Source organism: Gopherus flavomarginatus, chromosome 17, assembly GCF_025201925.1.
Source record: "Gopherus flavomarginatus isolate rGopFla2 chromosome 17, rGopFla2.mat.asm, whole genome shotgun sequence".
NCBI classification, from domain to species: Eukaryota; Metazoa; Chordata; order Testudines; family Testudinidae; genus Gopherus; species Gopherus flavomarginatus.
Genome location: NC_066633.1, coordinates 6,590,370 through 6,611,794, shown reverse-complemented (window position 1 = coordinate 6,611,794; position 21,425 = coordinate 6,590,370). Strand labels below are relative to the sequence as shown.

Genomic DNA, 21,425 nt, shown 5'->3' with positions numbered 1-21,425 from the left:
ATGGTCGCCACATGATGTGAAACAGGCAAATGTCTGGAGGATGAATTTAACAGGGTGGGCCAAACTCTGCTCTCAGCTACAGCCGTCTAAATCTGGAATACCACGATATACCAGGTCACCCCACCGCTGTCTGGAATTACAGCTGCATCACCAGGCTCAGGATCGAGCCCCTGTCCCTCACATTTCTACCATTTAACTCCTTATGTGCTCCCTTTCGGGGTGGGGCTGCTTATTAGAGGCTGGTAGGGCCACGGCAATGGAGTAACACGAGCGTCCCAGTTCAAAGAGCGAAATAAACAGGATCTTGTGTTGAAAAGGCCAAACAAAAGGTGCTGAGCCGGGTGGATTTGTGCCAGCAAGGTGTTGACGAGACTTATCTCCAGAACCTTCTTTTGAAGATCAAGTGCCCTCCCTCTTGCCCCATACCACCCTTCCCCCCCGTTGTCATCAGCTTGGAGGGGTCCCTGCTGCGGGTCGTTCCCAACAACGGGGAGCATTGAAATCCGATTGTCGTCCGCTCCTCCTCCTCCTCCTCCTCCCCCTTCTTGTTTAATTATGAGTGAATCACAGACAACAATGGGGTGCAGACAGAAGGGCGAACCCCACTTCGTGGCAGGGGATTCATCTTTGCTGGGAGGATCTGGGAGTGTGGGGCAAAGGGAATCTCTTCGAACCATTAAGCCTGGTCAGTTACTGGGGGATCAGGGATACCACAGAGCAAACTTAAGCAGCCACTGTTTGTGAGTCAGGAATGACAATCTATTCCGTGGGTAGCATTTCAGTCCCCAAGTTGCCGAGCACCCTGAGCTCCTGCCGACGTAAGTGCTGGTTGAAATTGTTCAGCCCTCTTGCAAAGTCACCATTTCACAGCTTCCATTTTCTGCTGGGTTTTATCCACGTTTATTTGGGGCCAGATCTGAGTAGCCCTTTACCACATGAGCAATCCTGTTGATTTCCATGGGGCTAGGTGCAGAATAAAGTCACAAAAACAATCCATGTTTTGATCTCGTGCTTGTCCGGAGTAGATCTCAGCGTTCTACAAAGGAGGTCAGTGTCGTTACGCTGTGTGAGTAGCAGGGGCAGAATCTGGCCCTTATTTCTTCATCCTCTCTTCCTCCCTGCCATCATCCCTGAAAGGCTGGCTTATGTTAAAGCACCTAAGTGTTAGGTCAGGAAACACTCTCCATTTGCAAGCCTCTCCCATCACCTGGCTTTGTTTTCTCATGAGCCAGTTGGCTTGGACCTTTTGGCTTCTGGTAACAGATGGTTGGGCCAGTCGCCATTTCATGTGTCTTTTTTTAAAAGGCCTTCATGCTGAGATAAAACTCAGGCATGTGTTTGTTTGGCCTCTCCCACTGCTGGAGAGAATACGGCTTTGGAAAGTGTTTATCTTCAAGGAAGATCGGAGCAGCTGTTTAGGAAGACTGTAATGTAAGAGAAAGCATAAATACGCCACACCTGTTATCCAGGCTAAAACTGAGCTCGTGTTTGCCAATGCTGAGATATGTTTGATTCTGATTTCTGCAAGACGGAGGGATGTTGGGGAAGCTGTCAGTTGTTGACGAAATAGTCATACTGCCACCGGACTCCTTGTTAATACCGTACCGTTTACATAAAGCTCGAGGGATCTCAAAGCACTTTACATGAGTGTTGTGGCCCTTTTGGGGCTCCATCCAGCCAAGCACTCAACTTTTATCCCATAACTAGTCCCATTGACTTCAGGGCAATGACTTGGGTCGTAGCGTTATCCACATGCTCGAGTGCTTTGTTAGACTAGGGGCTTTGGCCGTTGCACATGTCAAAATGCAAAGGGGCCCCTGATCGCAGATCATTCTGAAGGCACTTTGCATGCAACCCCTTTAAGCTCTCTGCTGTCAGGTTGCAAGTGGCCAAGATCCTGAGACAAAGTGGTGGAACTAAGAGCACGGTCGGAAAGGCCAGCTGTATGTTTTGGGGCAGAAGGGTGGAAATTGACCTGTCCACATCAAATCTGGCTTCCTGTTCAGGAGAGGGCGAGGGAATCTATCCAGGACAGAGAAGTATGTGGGTACAAAGACCTCCTAGCACTCTTCAGAATACTCTCTGCTGTCCCACAAACCCTGATTGGGTCTCTAGAGGGACTTCATCTTATGATTGCAGGGTGGCATTTTAGTTAAACATCCAAAGGCCTAGTGGACAGAGCACTGGACTGGGACTCAGGAGACCTGGGATCTATTTGCAGCTCTGCCACTTGCCTGCTGGATGACCTTGGGCAAGTCACTTTCCTTTTTCATGCCTCAGTTTCCTCATCTGTTCAATGCGGATAATGATGCTGACCTCCTTTGCAAAGTGATTTGAGATCTACTGATGATGAGTGCTATATGAGAGCCAGATGTTACTATTTTGCAGGTCTCTGCATGCTACCCGGCTGGGGCTTCTCTTTCATCTTTTCCTTCTCTCCTAGTGTGAAATTCACCTTTGTCCAGAGAAGTCGGCACAAGGCCTGTACCTCAAGTAAATCTTCAGAATAGGCTTCAAGTGGTCCGTTGTGCTGGCTCTCTCTACAAGGAGGAATTTCAAGCAGAGTGAATACATATCACACAAACGTATCATCAGTGCTTGGGTCTCTTTGATCCTTAGCCTTGCATAGTTCCATAAAAAAAAAAATCAGTAAAATGGTATTCCCAGCAAACATGTGCTATGCTAACTGGCATCCCTTAAAGAAATAGACCCCACCAGCTCTGATATTGATTAGGGACAGGAGAGGGAGTTAGGGATTGTTCTGCCCTTGCTCAGCTGGTTTGGGAAAGGCAATTTGCATAGATCCTACGCTTCAGTTATTCAGTTGTGCTTCAAGGGGGTCGGAAGATACCCCTCAAGCTCTTTGAAATCTCAGTGATTTATGGCACTTCTGTTGGAGACAGGTGGCAAGGGGTGGGAGCTACAGGGTGTGTGTGAAAGTGATTCTCACGCAGGCATGGAAGTTGGCAACTTTGTGGGCTGCAAGGAGTGTTCTTTCTCTCCTCCACAGCAGGCTGCGAGGGTAATCAAAGGTGCCCATGAAGGGGCGGGGAAGGGGAGAAGCCAAAACAGATGCTGTAACTGAAACCACATGTGCAAAAATTGTCCTAAGATAAAGCAACGTGGTGCTGTGGACCCAGCACAGAAGCCTATCTCAGGCTTTAGGAGGGAAAGTGCCCACTCAAGCTGGGAGCACAGGATCTGTATGCTCAGTGTTAATCTAAAGCCTTTTTACAACACATCTGAGATGAAAAATGGGCTCTTCTCTGTCTGATTTTAGCACAGACTGAACTTCTCCCTTTCTTTTCCCCTGCACGATCCACCTAGCTGTCAGTACCATGTGTATTTAACCCCCTACAGCCTGCACTGAGCTGCCAAAAAAGGAAACTGCTGTTTGCCCTCAGTGTGTTTACTTTGTTTTTAATGATCAGCTGTGTAACTCAGTTTGAGACTAAACCCAGCATTTTCTCATCGGTGTGATGGTCACACCCCACAAGGCAAATGTTTCTTCTCTGATCCGTTATCATTATAATTAATAAACCTGTATATTACCATAGTGCCTACAAGCCGGGATCAGGATTGGAGCCCCACTGGGCCAAGTGCCACAAGTGCCAACTCCGTGGGTGCACTGGGGCTGGTGCACCCACGGAAAAAAGTGCAGCCCTGAGGATCAGCTCCTCCCCTCCCCACTCTGCCCTCCCCCCTGCTGGCAGGCCCCGCCAATTAGCACGGCCACCTCCCTCCCAGCACCTCCGGCCCCCCACAATCAGCTGTTCAGCACCATTTAGGAGATGCTGGGGGAGAGGGGGAGGAACAGGGGCAGGAAGAGGTGGAGGCGGGGCTGGGGGCGGGGCAGGGGTGGGAAGAGGCAGGATAGGGAGGGGTTTGGGGGAAAGGGGTGGAGCAGGGGCGGGGCCTAGGGCAGGAGGCGGGGCTTTGAGCACCCGCTGGGAAGTCGGAGCCTCTGTGAGGTGCTGTACAATCATGTGATTACATGGTCCCTGTCATGTGGCGCCTGCAATCCAGTCTGCACAGGCAGACTCCATACCAGTCAGAGTCTCTTCACAGGAGCAAGGGGTCCACCTGGACGGCTCCAATTGCAGGAAGGGGGTTAGGTGCTGTCTGACTTGCCTGGTGGCTTTGTCTGCAGTTTTATGGCTGTGAAATTCTGGACGGAGGCTGCACTTGGAAGAAGGAAGAACATCCTAGGGATGAAGAAAAATGTCTCCTTTTACTTTTCCCTGTCATCAGAGCTGGCACTGCAGCACCAGTAGGAGCTAGTTCACTGCCACTGCTCTTGTGTGAGCACACTCCGCAGAAGGAGTTCACAGCACCGCCTCCACGCTGATTAAGCCTCATGATGCCCCCATGTGGGAGGGGTGGGACCAAGATGCTTCTTTGGTGCTAAAAGTTTGGCCTTATCCCCTTGTGTCGTAGCCTGGTTGCTATCGGGGAATAGGGCACCCAAGGCTGTGTGTTTCCAGAGCCCATCTGCACCAATTGAAATGTTGTTTGTTGCATTGCTGTGTGTGCAGCTGGCCTGTCTGAGAGCTCAGCCCTGGCCTTTGCAGCCAAGAATTTAGATACACAAGAGAAATGGACCAAATCAAACCCTTTCCCCTGACTTGCCAGCTCTCTGCAGCGGCTGCATTATCTTGGGAATGGTGGGATGGTCTGACTGACTCTGACTTGGTGTCTTTTCTTCTCCCCAGATGCAACAGTGCCCACGTAGGCGACCGGTGCCAGCTGCCAAACCCCTGCCTCAGCTCCCCATGCAAGAACGCCGGCACCTGCCACCCGGTCATCCGTGGCAATGCTGTGGACTACACCTGTTCCTGCTGCCTGGGCTACACAGACAGGCTGTGCCTGACTCCCGTGGAGAACGCCTGCCTCAACAACCCCTGCCGCAATGGAGGGACCTGCGAGCTGCTTACGCTGACTGAGTACAAGTGCCGGTGCCCTCCAGGATGGTCAGGTGGGGCCAGCATGCATACCTCCATTGGGGAGCCCCGAGAGCCCCACTGCACCCATCCTCAACACACAGGGGTGGGATTGTCGTAATGCCCTGCATGCAGGGGCGGCTCCAGACACCCGCATACCAAGCTGCGGGGGGAGCCCTGCCAGTTGCCATGAGGGCGGCAGTCAGGCTGCCTTTGGCAGATCTGCCGGTCCTGTGGCTTCGGCGGCAATTTGGCAGTGGGTATGCTGAAGGCGCGGGACTGGCAGACCTCCTGTGGGCGTGCCACCGAAAACCGCCTGACTGCCATGCTTGGGGCAACAAAATACATAGACCTGTCCCTGCCTGCATGGAACAGAGTCCCCAAAGCCAGGACTGGCCTTGGAAATCCAAGGTGAGGGGCATTTGCAATGCCTGCTCCCACCTAGCAGCTCCCATCCGGTCTTCTAAGGGGGCTCACTGCAGCTGGTCAGGGGCAGAAGGGTCCATGCAGAGCAACATGGGGTACTTCCTCCTGCCCCCAGGCAGCAAGTTTGTTGCCGTCCTCGTGGGGGCTTGGAAGACCAGGTCTCCTACATGGCAGTGCTATCCAGTGCCTGTCCATGGGAACGAGTAGACAGCGAGAGGGCTTAGAAACCAGCCTCGAAACTCCTCCAGGCCCTGTACCTACAGGCTCCAGGGCAGGCAGCATCCACTCCATCCTTTGTCCCGTCTGCTCTGTGGGGACACGAAAGATACCTCAGCCTTTTTGTTTGGTGGAGTGGCTTGTCCCCTTCTCCTCTTACTACCGTGGCGCGGGCCAGGCGTCGTGTGGGAACACCGTGTGTACAGTTGGGATGCGCTTTGGGGTGGGAGATGCTATCAAGGTGGGGAGTGTGTGTTGTGAATGAAACACACCTCTGTGCAGACTGAATGCCGGTGCAGGAGGAGCACAGTTCAGCCACTGGAATCCCAGAGAGGGGGCAGGATTGGGGGCACAGGAACCCACAAGGGACTCTGCATCTATCTGCAATCTCCATCCCCACCCTCTTTGTTCGCTCCCCAGGAAAGACCTGCCTGCAGGCAGACCCCTGTGCCTCCAACCCCTGTGCCAACGGAGGGCACTGCGTTCCTTTCGACGCCCATTACGTCTGCAAGTGCACTGCGGGCTTCCACGGGGCTAACTGCAAGCAGGACGTGAACGAGTGCAACACCAGTCCTCCCATCTGCAAGAACGGTGGGAGCTGCACCAACGAAGTCGGGACCTACCAGTGTTCCTGCAAGCCAGCATACACGGGCCAGAACTGTGAGCACCTCTATGTGCCTTGCAACCCCTCGCCCTGCCAGAATGGGGGCACTTGCCGTCAGACCGGCGACACCACCTACGACTGCACGTGTCTTCCAGGTACGGCTGGCCTTTCTCACGCTTTGGCCATGGGGATCCAGTGGTGAGGGCACTAGCATGGGTCTTGGAAGATCAGGGTTCATTTCCTTGCTCTGCTGCAGACTCCCTGTATGACCTGGGGCAAGTCACTTGAGGTATGTCTGCACTGAAGTTGGGACAGCACCTGTAGGTGTAACGGAGCTAGCTTTGATTGAGCTAGCTTGCTAAAAGTAGCAGTGTATCTGCAAAGTATGTACCTGGTCAAGGGTAGGAGGGAGGCCAGCCCCTGCCGATGCAGCTACACTGCTATTTTCAGCAAGCTAGCTCAAGCCGTGCTAGTTCAGGTACGTTTACACATGCTGTGGTCGCACTTCCCAACTGCTGTGTAGACATAAACTTAGTTTAGCCATGCTTCAGCTCCCCCTTTGTAACATGGGCAATAAGAGCACATCCCTGCTACACAGGGGTGCCGTGGGGATAAATACTATGTTAGATTGTGAGATGCTGAACTACGACGTTGGTGAGGGCCATATAAACATCTCCGATCGGTAGATTTGTCTGAGTTGCCATTCATTTTGGAGGACTGATTTTCATCCTATTGTCCCTGAACTATTGACATGCAGAAAGCTCCGCAAATTCAAAACCTTTCCAAGTAACTACAGTGCAATGTACCTGCAGTGACCACTCGAGGGATCGAGAACAACCAGCAGCTCTAACAGAGATGGAACAAAGATGTTCTCAGTAAGTCTGGGCGCATGCTTTGTGGCAGCCCCTACTGACAGGAAATATCATCTGAGAGATTATCTCCAGCTGGAAATTGACTCCAGTAGCTAATCTGGAATAGTTATTTCAGTAGACACTCCCGTGCGGACACTCTTACTCCGCCCTAAGAATGCCTTTTTCCGATTTGGCTTAATCCTCTTCTAAAGTGGCACAATTATTCTGGAATAGCTAGTTCAGTAAATTTCCAAGTGGAGACAAGCCCTGATAGAGAGGCCTCTTGGCCTGAGTTGGGGAAGGGAGACCCTTCCCATGCTCTCTGCTGCCCGTGCTGGGCAAACCATGGAACAGCACAGATTGGTTCCTGTAGGAGGGCTGGAATAAATGACCCTGAAAGGGGAGAATGGGGCGGGAGAGAGGAAGGGAAAGGGTGGGGTTACCCGCTGTCAGTTAAATTCATCCCTGTGCAGAGGCAGTAGGCCCAGGCGTAGGCCAGTGAGGATTTAAGTGGAGTACAGGCATAGGGCTAACTGCTCGCCAGTCAGGGAGATGAATGCAGGTCTCTGAACTCAGGGAGTCCTTTCGGTTCTGTCATGCTGCGGAGGTTTTCACCGCAGCACGCTGGGGTCAGAGTCTGAGCAGCTGGAGGGGAACTGGTTGAGCTTTGCTCGTGGGTGTGAGACAGCTCCCCGGCTCCTGCGGCAGCAAGGTGCTCGCGGCCAGACGGAATGAAATGTACAAACTTCCTGCCTGTCAGCAGCCTGCCCCCAAGAAGGAGCTGCGGTTAGGCTGGGTGAAGAGGAGGCCGAACAGCAGGAGAGCTTTGTTTTCAGGGGGATTAATCTGGTTTTTCACCCAAACCGGCCTCCTCCACCTGTCTGAGGCAGACACGGCGAGAGGAAGCATCTGCTTAGTCACCCCCGTTGGAAAGATGCTATCGGCCGTGTTAAGCTGCCTGGGAAATCTCTGTGCGGTGGAGAGGGCTCGAGGATTTTTAATCTCCTCTTTTCACAGATAAACCATGATAGGGTGGATACTTCGGTGTGAAGATGATACAGTGATTAGAGCGGGGGACTTGTATTTAGGCTCCCCCCTGCTTCTCTTCCTGACCCCCTTGGGGAGTGACACTTAGTGGTTATAGCAGGGAGTGCGCAATCAAGACCTTCTGGGTTCTCTCTCTATCTCTGCGGTTGACTTGCTTTGTGGCCTCTCTGTGCCTCAGTTTCCTTCTCTGTAAAATGGAAATTATGTTATTTGTATAGCAACATGGGAATTACCAGACTAGATCAGACCCCAAGTCCATCTATTCCAGTGACCAGCACCAGCTGCTTCAGAGAAAGGTGTAAGAACCCTCCAGAAGGCAGATGTGGGATAATCTGTCCTCAGCATAGCTCTGATCCTGATCTCTAATAGTTACATTAGTTTTAGCCCTGGAGCATGAGGTTCAATATCCCTTCCACAATGTACGACTTCCCTGCCCAGCTTCCCAGGGCTGTCGTGAGGCCCCTGTCATCCATGTTCATCAAACAAGAATGACTTAAAATGACAGAGCTATAGATGAGCTGCCTACGTGACTTAGAACAGTAGAGCTTTCTCCTGGGCCAGATAAGTGAATGAACTTCCAAAGCTGGTGAGAGCTGGGAGCAAGTTCTCACAGGCGTCGACTGCAGGGAGTCGGGAGCACCCACCAGAAGTTAGCAGTTAACTGGTGGCTGCTTGGAAGGATGGCCATTTTAGCGCCATACCAGTTATTGTGATGGAGAAGGCAGCCCTCCAAGTGAGGGGAGAGGAGAGGGCTTGTGGTGCCCCACAGGCCCTCTCAGAACTGGGAAGAAAGTCTAGCTCTGGCTAGCCAGCTTCTTGCAAGAAACCAGCCTGCCTCGTGCGGGAGTGAAATGCATCATCTCAGAGAGCGAATCTCTGCTGCAAGGGGGATGGGTGAGGAAAGCATTAGCTCTTTGACATCCAGCTGTGACTGGAGGGAACTGCTTCCTAGGGATGTGAGTGAACCCTTTATTGGTTTGCCTCCCATGAAGTCCAATGGCCAAATATTAACATGCAAAATAACCTTGGAGCTATTGAAGCTCTGGTAACTTCTCTATTTGAGGCTGATCCTGCCAGGTGCCAAGCTCCATTGAGAGCCTTCAGCACCTCGCAAGGATCAGACCAGCCACGGCATGTGTTTTGTGAAGCAAACATTGTATCAGATGATTCTGGCCAAGGCATAAAAAATTGAGGGCCATTTCTCAAGATAAGATACTTATTGATGGTTGGTTTGTAGCTCAGTACATTTTAAAACAATACCCTCTTTTAATGTAAAAGGAGTCTGTCTGTTCAGAGTCTTTTACAGCCCAGCTAATCTAATCTGTGTTATCATGCCTTTGCTTTAGTACCTAACCCTGAATTTAAAGTAATTGCAGCACTAATTACTCATTCGGATGGTTCAAAATGAGTTAATCCTGGTATCTAGGATGTTACAAGTTATTGCCACTCATGCTCAGATCTGCAGTTTAAAAGCTAGGAATGAATCAACATTATCTGCTTTGGACTTCTACCAGCAATCATAAATAACTGTTATTGCTTTTCATTCAATACGGGGCTGATGTTTGTGGGAGGAGAACAAGGCAGTCATTTTGAGAGAGGCTCAGGACGGGGCTGGGATGCAGGTACTCATGAGTTCTAATCCTGCCTCTGACCTGCCTTGGGCAACTCACTTGAAGTCTCTGTGTCTGGTTGTTTATCTGTAAAATGGGAACAGTGTTACTAAATCTACTTCTCTGGTGTTAGGTGGAATGTGAGGGGCCTGATTTTCTACAGGTGCTGGGAGCACCCACAGCTCCAGCTGGCATCAATGGGAGCTGCAGGCACTCAGCACCATGGAAAATCAGGCCCTTTAAAAGTGCTGAAGGCATGTCCCGCGGTCAAGGACCCTGCAAAGTGGAAGGGTCCCAGAGATCAGGGCCTGAGCCTGGAAGTCTACACTGCAATTAAACAGCCTTGCAGTGAGCCCACTGTGGACGTCTAACTGCAGTGTAGCCATACTGTAAGTAGTGGAAATAAAACCAAAGCCTTTGGTCCTGTAGACCTGGATCATCTTTGTTATACAATATTATCCAGAATATTTTGTTGACAGCTGAAACATTTGGATGAGCTGGAGAGGCAAGGATCACATGAGGGGATGCTGCAGGGCTGCGTTTGCCTGGGGTTGTGTTGTGTATACTTCTCATTAATGCTCCAGGGTCCCCGTCCTGTGATTTTTGCAAGCATCACAGCCTGGCTGTATCCACTCTTGCAGCCATCTGAGTGGGAGGTGTTTCAGGGTATGCCTGAAGTGCAGTCCCGGGACAGCGGGTGGTCATGGCGGCTCATGTGCCTGTACCCCAGGTAGCTGTAATATAGTGAAGGATTCTGGAGCAGTGAAGCTGCAGCAGCACAAGCTTCAGCATGCCTGGGCTATACATGCCTGCCCAGAACCCTGAGTAATTGCTTGCAGAGCTAGCTTGTGTTGCTCCCGTAGGTGAGCGATCCAGATTAAAGCTAGCTCGGCTGCGTCTACATGGGCTGCCGTTACTGCGTGATGACAGTGTAGATACTCTCCGGGTCTCTGCAGAGTAGCCATCTGGACACACAGTTAATTGCAGTTGTTTCTACAGTTAGTTGTGTCTGGTTTCAACTAGTGGATGACTAGGCGAGCGCAGAGCTTGGTGAACGGAGACCTGATTCCACCTGCAGTGCCAGCCCAGGTCTACAGCATGTTCTTTTTGGCAGGCTGGCCGAACTGCTGCAGAGGAGCCAGTCTGTGGTGCAGTGTTTACAGTAAATACATCACTTAACCCTGTAACAAGGCCAAGCGACAGTTTAAAATGTTAACAAGCAGGGGAGGGGGCCCTGCTTGACAGATCTGCTGATAAGATCCTGGCCTCTTTGTGTTTGTTCTGCCCACCTTGGGGAGCTGGGAAAGGTCAAAAGCTGTTCAGTTGCCCTGTGTGTCATGCTATGGGATGAAGATAATTAAAAAAAGCCCGAGCCTGACAGTGCAAAGGAGAGTGCTGGGATTTCGGTAGCATTGGCAGCCTTGATTCATGTTGCAAGAGTCTTCGTGGTGAAGAATTTTCCCTGGGAGGAAATACTGGCTGTTAACCTCATTAAACGGGCTATTAAAATGCAGTGATTCAGAGTCCCAATTCTGCAGCCCCTTCCGTGAATGATCCTCGGTCACATGGGTGTGTCACGAAGTCGGCAGGCTGCACTCGTGAGGGGCGTGCAAAGCGAGACCCCCACCTATTCCCTGTGAAGGATCAAGGTCCTTATTTTCAGAGCTGCCATCGATCTGCCACTTCTGCTGAAGCCAGCGGGAGCCGCGATGTGAGTGTTCGGCACCTCTGAAAAACAGGCCCTGTCCTGGGAAAGTCCTCATCTTAGGCAACGAGTGGGAGGAACCTGGCTGCTGCCTCCAAGATTCCTGCAGTTCCAGAGCGAGATTTCTTCATTCGAATGAACCTGCAGCTCATAAATAAGTCTGCAGAGGGGAATGGAGGTGAAACTGGGCGGCTTTTTTCAAAGCCAAGGGTGAAGAGCTGCCACAAACAGTCAGTGCACGTTAATTAGTAACTGCCACAGGTTGGACTTGCTGTGCGGCTCAGAATGAAAAGTCTTCTTGTTAGTTATTGCACAAGTCCAAGGGAGGAGACTAATCACTAACCAGCCGTGATGAGGCTTTCCAGCTAACATCTGTGTCCTGGTAGCAGTGACATACAGCTTAGTGCTGCATTAGGGAGCAGGCAGAGTCCCACCTGACATATGCATGCTACAAAGGCTGTAATAAACAAGGCCCAGGTGGTTACTGACGCCTGACTGAAAATCAGGAATGGAAGAGAAGACGCTGGCCTGATTCTTGTCTCACACCATTAAATTAGTTTTAGGCAATAAAGGCTGCAGGATTGGACCCAGAGTGTCGCTGAAAGCTGTGTATCCTAGAGCTGAAGCATGCAGCAGTTTGTTGCAGTATGGTCCCAGGGGAACGGGGAGTCAGAGAGGGAGGAGGGCATTTTGTTCAGCTGGGAGCAGAGGCAGAGCTCAACCCAAACCCTGCAGCCAGACACCCCCAATCTTTGGCACAGTTCACATTGGATGGAGGCGGCTGGTACCTATCTCAGCACCTGCATCCTGCTGCGGATAGCCAAGCCTATTCCTTGGGGGTGGGAGATCAAGCTCCTCTTAGCTCTGTGGTGTTCCGGAGGCTGGGACAGGTTGTTTTCCTCCAGAGCAGAGCGTAGATCTAGGTGTTTCCTTTCTCCAGGTTTTGCTGGTCAGAACTGTGAGGACAACATTGATGACTGTCCTGGGAACAACTGCAAGAATGGAGGCACCTGTGTGGATGGAGTTAACACCTACAACTGCCAGTGCCTTCCTGAGTGGACAGGTAAAGCTAGGGCTATGGAGAGAGCATGGGGGACTGGGTGTGTGAGCTTAAGGAGCAGGGACTGCAGAAGACAGATCATGCTGCAGATGAAGCAAATAGCAGAAGATCCATTGATGGAATTGGGAGCAGAACTGGGGCAGATGTTACTGCCAGTGCACAGATTGCTGCATGCCATAATGGACATTGGTCTGGTCCATTAGGGCTGATCCTTTGCACTATCCAGTCCAGTATCCTGCCTCTAGCAATGCTTCTGAGGAAGATGAAAAATCCCTGCATTGTACCTAGCTCACTGTGCAGGGCTGTCCATGTGGCAGGGAAGGCAGGAGATTCCTTCCTGACCACTGTGGAGAGACCGTCTTATGCCCTGGAGCATGAGAGTTGGGTTCACTCACTATGATATTCCTCCCCATTGCAGGCCAGTATTGCACTGAAGATGTTGATGAGTGCCAGCTCATGCCGAATGCCTGCCAGAATGGAGGAACGTGCCACAACAACCATGGTGGCTACAACTGCGTATGTGTCAATGGCTGGACCGGCGAGGACTGCAGTGAGAACATTGATGACTGTGCTATGGCTGCCTGCTTCCAGGGTGCTACCTGCCACGACCGGGTGGCCTCTTTCTACTGCGAGTGCCCACATGGCCGCACAGGTGGGTGATTGCAGGTTTAGTGTGATACATGGGGATGGAGGGAAGTGTGTGCAGCCAGATTAAAGTCCAGTGGCACATTTAGAGGACTCTATCCTGTCCTGGCAGTGGAGTTGGCTTGATCTAATAGCTCTCTGTTCTATAATCCTTGGGCCACGTTGATCTCTGGTGTAACAGCACTAGCATCAGTGGAGTTACATCAAGGGGAATTTAGCCCTTTCCTTCACCCAGAATAAAAAGCGGATCAGTCACTGGACTGGGAGTCTGGAGACCTGGGTTCTTTTCTCGGCTTTTCCATTGTCCTGCTCTGACCATGGGCAGGCTACTTCCCCTCTCTGTGCTTCTGTTTCTGCCACCTGTCGTCTGTCTGGTCTGGGGCAGGGACTGTCTCTGACGCTGTGTTTGTCCAGCACCCAGCACAATGGGGTCTGCTCTCGGCTGGACAATCTAGGCATTCCCCTCAGGCAGAGGTCGGAGACTTGCCTCCACAGCTTTACCCTGACAGGCGTGTGTGCGTGTGCTTTGCTCGATAGGTTTGCTGTGCCACCTGAATGACGCCTGCATCAGTAACCCCTGCAACGAAGGCTCTAACTGCGACACCAACCCTGTCAACGGCAAAGCCATCTGCACCTGCCCCTCGGGTTACACGGGCCCAGCCTGTAACCAAGACATAGACGAGTGCTCTCTAGGTAAACGCAGGGGCTGCCAGCTTTGGGGGTCCTTTCTGAGGAAATGTCGGGGGATCAGGCCCACGCTGAGGTTTGGTTTAAAAATACATAAACGGGGCGGGGAGGTTGTGTAATGCCCCGTGAGCCTCTTGCATCCAGATGTTGGGTTCATTAGGAGAGACTGTCTAGATGGGTTTTATCAACGGCACTTGTCATTTTTAGGAGCCAATCCTTGTGAGCATGCTGGGAAATGCATCAACACCCAAGGGTCCTTCCAGTGCCAGTGTCTCCAGGGGTATTCGGGTCCCCGCTGTGAGATAGACGTCAATGAATGCCTCTCGAATCCGTGCCAGAATGACGCCACCTGCCTGGATCAGATTGGTGAATTCCAGTGTATCTGCATGCCAGGTGGGTAGAAGGCCTGTCACTTTTCTCTCTCCTAGACCCCAATCCTGATCCTTGGCCTTGGGGGGGAGCATGGTTCACTTTGAGAGGACACCAGGGGCACGCAGACCTAATAGCAGGATTGTGGCCACCCCTTAGCAATGAGCGATTACAAATAATCACACTTCCGTGTAAAGTAACCTTACCATTAGTGTTTTTGAAACCTTCTAGGAACAGTGACAAGGGAGGTTCCTTCAGCAGGGGAAATCCTGCTGGGGGGCATTTGAAAACCGTCCAGCTGGAAGTCCCATAACTAAACCTGAGAGCCCACAGGCCCCTGATGTCAGCAAACTGAGCCCAGTGACATCAATGGGCTTGTGTCAGAGTTCTGATTTGCAGGGAAGGTCTGTGCTGGTGGAGGTGGGAGGCTGATTTTTGTCAGGGAATGAAGCTTAGATGAAAAATCCGCTGCAGGGTTTGTTTTTCTTTCATTAAACTTCCTTGACAATACTGCAGCAATAGGAATATTGGGGATGGGTGGGAGAAAGAAATCAACGAGGGCATTGGATGCACAGAGAATGCAGGATTGGGCCCTTTTTGTACAATGCCTCTTACAAACATAGGCTTTACCTGACTGGCCCAGGCTGGGGTCCATATCCTGTCTCTGACAGTGGCCAGCCTCAGCTGCTTCAGGGGACGGTGCAAGTACCCCATGATGGAGATTTATGGAACACATTGCCCATAGAGAAGGCTTCCCAATGACCCCCATCAGCCGCAGATTGGCTTTTGCTCTGGAGCCTTGCAGGCCACTGTCCCATGTTCCCCAAAGACGGCAGCCTACATCCATGCCTGGCGTCCCTCAGTGCAGGCCTGCAATGCTCAGCATGGGGTTCTTTTGCTGCAAACTCTGAGAGGCACTTTGGATCTCTGACTCGCAGGTTACGAGGGCGTTTACTGTGAAATCAACATGGACGAGTGTGCCAGCAGCCCCTGCCTGCACAACGGGAACTGCATCGATAAGATAAACGAGTTCCACTGCGAGTGCCCCACAGGTACGGGGCGATCGATAGCATTGCCTTCAGCATAAGCCTTTGTAGTGGAAACAAAGTTGGAATTAATCCACCACCCAGAGGCAACGCTGGGCCGATGGATTTCAACCCAGCAGAGTGGGGCAGATCCCTGGAGCTCAGGGAAATAAGGCTCCTTTCGTTTGAAGCCTCCTAACTTTGACAGCCTGGATATGAGTCTGGAAACTTTAATTTGAGCACCAGGCGCATTCTGGGAAGGGAGGAAGGAGCGCCAGCGGGATTTCTCCCTTAGTCCCAGTAAGTGTGTGGGGAGAGCTGTTCGGGATCCTTTCTCCCAACCAAGAATCACCAACGGCCTATTCTGGAGAGATTCTGGCAGATGATTTCAGCGAGCCCTGCAAGGCAGTGAGCTCTGTAAACCGGTGACTGGTGTATGTGTCCCACTGCCTCGTTGGCTGGAATAAGAGCTGCCTTACTGTGTGTCATAGGCCCTGTATTGTGAAGATTCTCCTTTAGCTCTAGAGATGGGGGCACATGCCTCAAAGCGCAACAGTGTGCAGTGCAGTGAGTGTCACAAAGGCCTGAGTCACTATAGAAGAACTGGTGTAAATCAGCATCTCTCCACTGCAATCTGTGGAGCGCAACTGATTTATCTCAGAGCAGCACCTGGCCCTTTTCTGGTGTGAGACCCAATCGGCCAGGTGAAAGAAGAGGCACAGAGGTTCCCTTCATGGCAGCCCCAGCCCTTTCCTCCTATGGAGCCGAATCCTGAATGGAGCTGAGTGCTCGCAAATCCCAGGGACTTGAGTGGGAGCTCAGCTCTTCTCAGGATCGGAGCCTTGTGGGTGGGAAGATGCATTCAACGGGAGAGCCCTTCCCACCGAGCGGGGCCTGCCCAGCCAGCGGGAGAGAGGAGCGAGGATTTAAAAAGCCCAACTTTGCACTTGAAAAGGCCCCAGTGTGGGGAGGAGGCGCGGCTGGGCAGAGGGGCCGCGCTGGCGGGTTTGAATAGGGTGTCAAAGTCAGGGGGTAGAGCAGAGAATGGGGAGACGGTTAATCTGTGAAAGGAGGTTTTGAAGTTCAGAGCCTTCGCTCCTCTAGAGATGTAAATAAGATGTGCTCAATGCTGGGTCACAGCCCCCCATCCAGCCATCACCATGGAAACCCCAGCCCGGTCTGGAAAATGTCCTCTCCTGCAGGGGAGAGAGGGTTCCTCCGGCCTCATGTGTGGGGCTGGGAAATACTTGGATTGTAAAGAATTGAGCTGGAGCGGTGGAGGGGGCAAACCACGGGTGGAATCTGCTAGCTGGAGCTGCATGTCTGTTTGCCATGGCCGAGCCCAAGGGCTGCTCGCCTTCTGCCCTGCCCCCCTTGCTGGTGTTAGGAGCCATTGTCCCAAACTTGCTGGGGGTAAGCGCCCTTGTTAAGGGGTGAGGGTAGAGAGGCAGCGGGTGGGGAACAAGTTAATCCAGGTTGGGTCTGGGCTGTCGAGGCGAAGCCAAGGGCTCTTCATTCCCCTGCTTTAGCCGCCACCTCCTGCCCAGGGCAGACCTATCAGCACCCGCAGCCCCGTTAGTCCCATTCTCTCAGAAGCCGGTAGGTTCCGAGCCGGCCCCTGAAATGCTCCCAAGGAGCCGGTGCTCATCCCAGCGCTGGCCTTGCCGGGGCTGTGAAAAACGAGCTTTCTCTCTGTGTTCTCTTCCAGGCTTTAACGGGCACCTGTGTCAATACGACATCGACGAGTGCGCCAGCACGCCGTGCAAGAATGGGGCTAAGTGCATAGACGGCCCCAACACCTACACCTGCGAGTGCACAGAAGGTGGGGAGACCTTTAGCTGGCCAGTCGGAATGGGGTGCGGGAGTGTTGTCTGGCAGCTAGAATGGAGAGGCTGGGAACTGGGACTCCTAGGTCCAATTCCTGCCTCTGCCAGGGATTCGCGGAGAGATCTTGGATAAATCACCCTTTGCCTCAGTTTCTGCCTCTGTAAAATGGGGAGAATATTTAATGCTGAAGCGTTAATCAGGGCTCAATCCTGCTCCCGGTGAGGAGTTATGTGCCTGAAAGCCATGGCAGCAGGATCAAAGTCTGGAAGCTTGTCAAGGGCTTTGAGCTGCTTGGGCAAAAGGTGCTATAGAAGGACAGCATCTAGAAGTAACGGGCCAGATTCCTGGAGTCAACCGATATTGGAATTGATTTAGTGCTGTGTTTAGACTGTAGGATCTTCGGGGAAGGGACTGTCCATGCAGCGCTCGGTACAACGGGGCCCTGCTCTTGGTCATTGCAGGAACTGTCTCTCACTGTGCGTCCGTGCAGCACCTGGCACAACAGGGCCCTGCTCTCGGTCAGTGCAGGGACTGTCTCTCACTGTGCGTCCGTGCAGCACCTGGCACAACGGAGCCCTGCTCTCGGTCAGTGCAGGGACTGTCTCGCTGTGCATCTGTCAGGGTCTGCAGGAACTGCCATTATACCAGTAATGAACCCTTCTTATAATCCCACCTGTCTGGGACTTGTTGTTTGGGGCCTGTCCTCTTCCCCTGTCTCTACTCCCCACCTCCAAAGCAAATGCTAGCAAGACAGAGAAGGATGGAAATAAAGCAGCCTCTATCGTCCAAACAAGGTGCAAGGCTCTGTGGGCTCGATGAGTGAAACCTAAGGAATGACTGGCCCAAACGATGACATGAGCCCCAGTGGCAAACAGTGGCTCTTTTGTGGAGCAGCTCCCGCCAGAAATCTTCCAGTTGAATGGCCTCTAATTAGTGTATTGCTAATGCCAAGCCCCGATGAAAAGCTGCTATGTGGGTTTCACAGAGGATAGTCAAAGCTGTACTTTGTCCTCCATGCCCCCGCCCCCCACTTCTGGGAGCGGAGTAGGGCCGGATAATGGCGAGAGCGTTATTATCTCCGGGTACGCATGCCCCTTCCCCCCTCGGATTCCATGACAAACGCACGGAGAGGCCGGCAGGCGAGTGAGGGACCGGCTCCTGTGCGGAGCCAGCTTAATGATGATCATTGTGTATCCCCAGGACAAAGCCCAGCTCTCCTGGCTCTGAAAGGCCCTTTCGTTTGAGTGCAGAGGAGACGCTTTTGTTCTCTGCGCTCTGGCCACGTTCTCAAGCAAAGCCCCATTGACTCCTCAGTGCTTGTGCTCTCGCGGCACTGGGGGAGCTTGGCTGGGGAGGGCGGTTATTAATTAGGGGGAGGGGGTAGCAGTTGCATGGTTGATAGAGAGAGGCTGGCTCTCCATGCAGCTTGGCATCTTGCAGCCCAGTTCCCCAAGAGAGGCTTCCACTCCCACTGGAAGCTAAGGGAGTGTGAAGCATGGGATTGGGCACCTGAGTCCTTATGCTAGAAGAGGCCAAGGAACTGCTCTCCAATGGAAAGGAAGAAGGAACAATTACCTAGTGGTTACAGCATTAGCCCGGGAGTCAGGAGACCCAAGTTCAATTCCCTGCTCTGCCACAGACTCCCAGCATGACAGCTCTGTGCCTCAGTTTCCCTTCTGCACAATGGGAATAATAGTACAGCCCTGCCGCCTAGAGAGGCTACATGCAGTGATGTTTGTGAGGTGTGCAGATACTACAGTGACAGGGGCTCGACAAGATAGAAATGCTGGAATCAGACAAGTGCCTAGGTAGATAAAAACACTGTGATTACATTAAAGAGCAACTCATGTCCACTGCCCAGTTAACCCAGAGGCTGGATACACTGGTGCCACCTCCCCCATCTAGCTATTTGCAAACCCATTTCAACTTAAGGTGACTATCTCCAATGCATGTTGTGAATCTCTGCAGCCTGCAATTCACCCAGTCTCCCTTCGGCCTGGCACTATCTCCAGGTTCTTTAGACTGGACAGATGTTCCCTACAGAGCTGCTGGCGTGACAGATCAGACAGGGTTGGGACTGTGGCTCTCCAGTGAAGCCAGCGACTGTAGGCACACATAAGCCAGACTGGCTGGCTTCGTGGCATGGTGGCAGTGCCTGAGCTGATCGCTGTGAGGAATACCTTGGTCCCAGCCCATTTGACCCTGGGGGTAGGGGGAGGAAGGGATGAGCCAGCGTGTAGTCTGACTCTGCGGTGGTATTTCCAGAGGCTATGTCAGTGGGCACTGGACAGCGCGCTATCTAAGCATGTTTCCGTAGAAACGGAAGGGCTGTGAGGTGGTCTGTGAATGGCTGAAGGAAAAATGGGTAATCCTTAGGACTTAGACTCCCTTTCTGTTCCCTCCCCTAGCTGCTTGGGGAGGGGAGCTGTGGGCATGATGGATCTGCTCTGAAGGGATTCTGAGCATTACAGCTCTCGTTAGGGGATGGCGAGTGCTTTGTACCTCTCAGGACCAGGCCCTGCATTAGGAGGAGCACGAGCATGACATGAGGCTCCCGCTTTGACTGTTGGCTTCTTCCCCATGCCAGGATTTGCTGGTGCTCACTGCGAAATCGACAAAAACGAATGTGACCCTGACCCGTGCCACTACGGGACCTGCAGAGACGGCGTCGCTGCCTTTACCTGTCTCTGCCAGCCTGGCTACACGGGCCACCTCTGTGAATTCAACATCAACGAGTGCCAGAGCCAGCCGTGCAAAAATGGAGGGACCTGCCAGGACAGGGACAATGCCTACAACTGCCTGTGCCTCAAAGGCACCACAGGTAAGGAGGAGTCACCCATCTGGGGCTCTGTCTTAGCAGTGAACAGGGCAGTCCGGGCTCTGGCAGGACTCCAGCTATCTGTCCATGAGGGGTGCGGGTGGGTGATCAGTCGAGGTGAGTGTGAACAGTTGGGTCATGGAAACAAAACCAGGAGATGTGGAGCTAATTAAAGCTCTTGCTTTGTCTCCCAGTGCCTGGCTGATTATGGAAAAGGCCTGTGGGTTTCCTATGGAGAGGACAAGTTCTCCCAGCTTGACTGTCTATTTCAGAACCACCTCCACACCTGGGAGTCTGGAAAAAATTTTCAAAGGAGGGGGGTGGGGAAGAGTGTCTCAGTTCCCCACCCCCACTGTCAGTCTCTTCTGACTATATTTTGTCTTGTCAGTGAGGCCTGAGGCCTGTAAACATCTCGTTACATTTTCCTCTTTAAGGGCCTAATTGTGAAATCAACCTGGACGACTGTGCTAGCAACCCATGTGACTATGGCAAGTGCCTAGACAAGATCAATGGCTATGAATGTACCTGCAAGCCAGGATACACAGGTGAGAGCTGCTGCTGGCCACTGGAGAAAGGGCTGGGGGCAGGATGGAGTGGGGAGCTTGCTATGATCGTAGGGCCAGATTTTCCCACCCAGCTTTAATCAAGCCCTCTGATTTGCAAGCTCAGTTGGGTATTTAGATGTCTGAATCCTCTAAATCTCACCCACAAACTTTGGATGCAGGGCCAGAGGCCAGTGGCTGGGGTTCTGGGGCAGGCAGAGTCCTTCCCTGACTCTGAGGCTGGGTGCCAAATGATGGCAGAAGAGCTTATCAAATGATGGATTATTCTTTCTATTATGGTAGGACCTAGAGCCCTAATGAGGGATTAAGGCCCCATTGCGCTAGGTGCTGTACCCCATATAATAAAAAAGTCCCTGCCCCAGAGAGCTGCCATCTCTACATTGGGCGGGAGACGAGTATACATTGGAAGATGCATTTATTTAGAGAATTTACAATGATTTAACCTCACTGCACAGAATGAGGCAGCTGCCCTGCTGCTGTATGTTCTGCAGCTGGAGAGGGATGTGGGCCACGATTTTGGAAGTGGCTGGAGATCCTGGATGCCTCTGTTCCTAGGGCCCCAACTTGAGACTCCTCAAAAGGACCACTTTTTTCCAAGGGCGGGTGCTCGGCCCTTTCTTCTAGAGCGGGCCCCATCAGCTGGTCTCCAGTTGGGCCCCAGAGTCTCTGAGCACCTTGGAAATTGTAGCCTTCACTGCCAGTCTCCATCAGCCTGTTTCAGAGGGCTCCATGCTTGGCCCAGCCCAGGCTCTAGCTGTATCTGGAACTTGCCCTGGACACTAGTGTAGACCCTGTTCCTGGCTCCTCGCCCCAGTGTCTGCTGGTCTATGAAATGAGCTATTCACTCTCCCTAAGGGAGGCTGGGGCTCCTGCCGGCCCAGGTGACTTAGCTGAGTCCAGGAATAGAGAGAGCGGAAAGCTGTTGATTAGGCTCCTGCACTGTCAAATCCCATGGGTATCGGGTTGCTGCCTCATCTAACTGGTTTGTTTGATCGCTGCTGGAAAATGTGTATGTCCTTTGATACGCACAGA

The 21,425-nt window shown here is 52.4% G+C and overlaps 1 protein-coding gene across 1 annotated transcript in view; it reads left to right on the top strand.

Annotated features, from left to right (window-relative positions):
• Window positions 1–21,425, top strand: part of NOTCH1 (notch receptor 1) — a 79,661-nt gene that overhangs the window by 36,829 nt on the left and 21,407 nt on the right. The window contains exons 3-12 of the mRNA XM_050926744.1: window positions 4,713–4,975; window positions 6,003–6,341; window positions 12,340–12,462; window positions 12,878–13,111; window positions 13,642–13,797; window positions 13,999–14,184; window positions 15,099–15,212; window positions 16,894–17,007; window positions 19,600–19,833; window positions 20,265–20,375. Of these exons, the coding sequence (XP_050782701.1) occupies window positions 4,713–4,975; window positions 6,003–6,341; window positions 12,340–12,462; window positions 12,878–13,111; window positions 13,642–13,797; window positions 13,999–14,184; window positions 15,099–15,212; window positions 16,894–17,007; window positions 19,600–19,833; window positions 20,265–20,375 (1,874 nt within the window). The remainder of the gene's footprint in view (window positions 1–4,712; window positions 4,976–6,002; window positions 6,342–12,339; window positions 12,463–12,877; window positions 13,112–13,641; window positions 13,798–13,998; window positions 14,185–15,098; window positions 15,213–16,893; window positions 17,008–19,599; window positions 19,834–20,264; window positions 20,376–21,425) is intronic.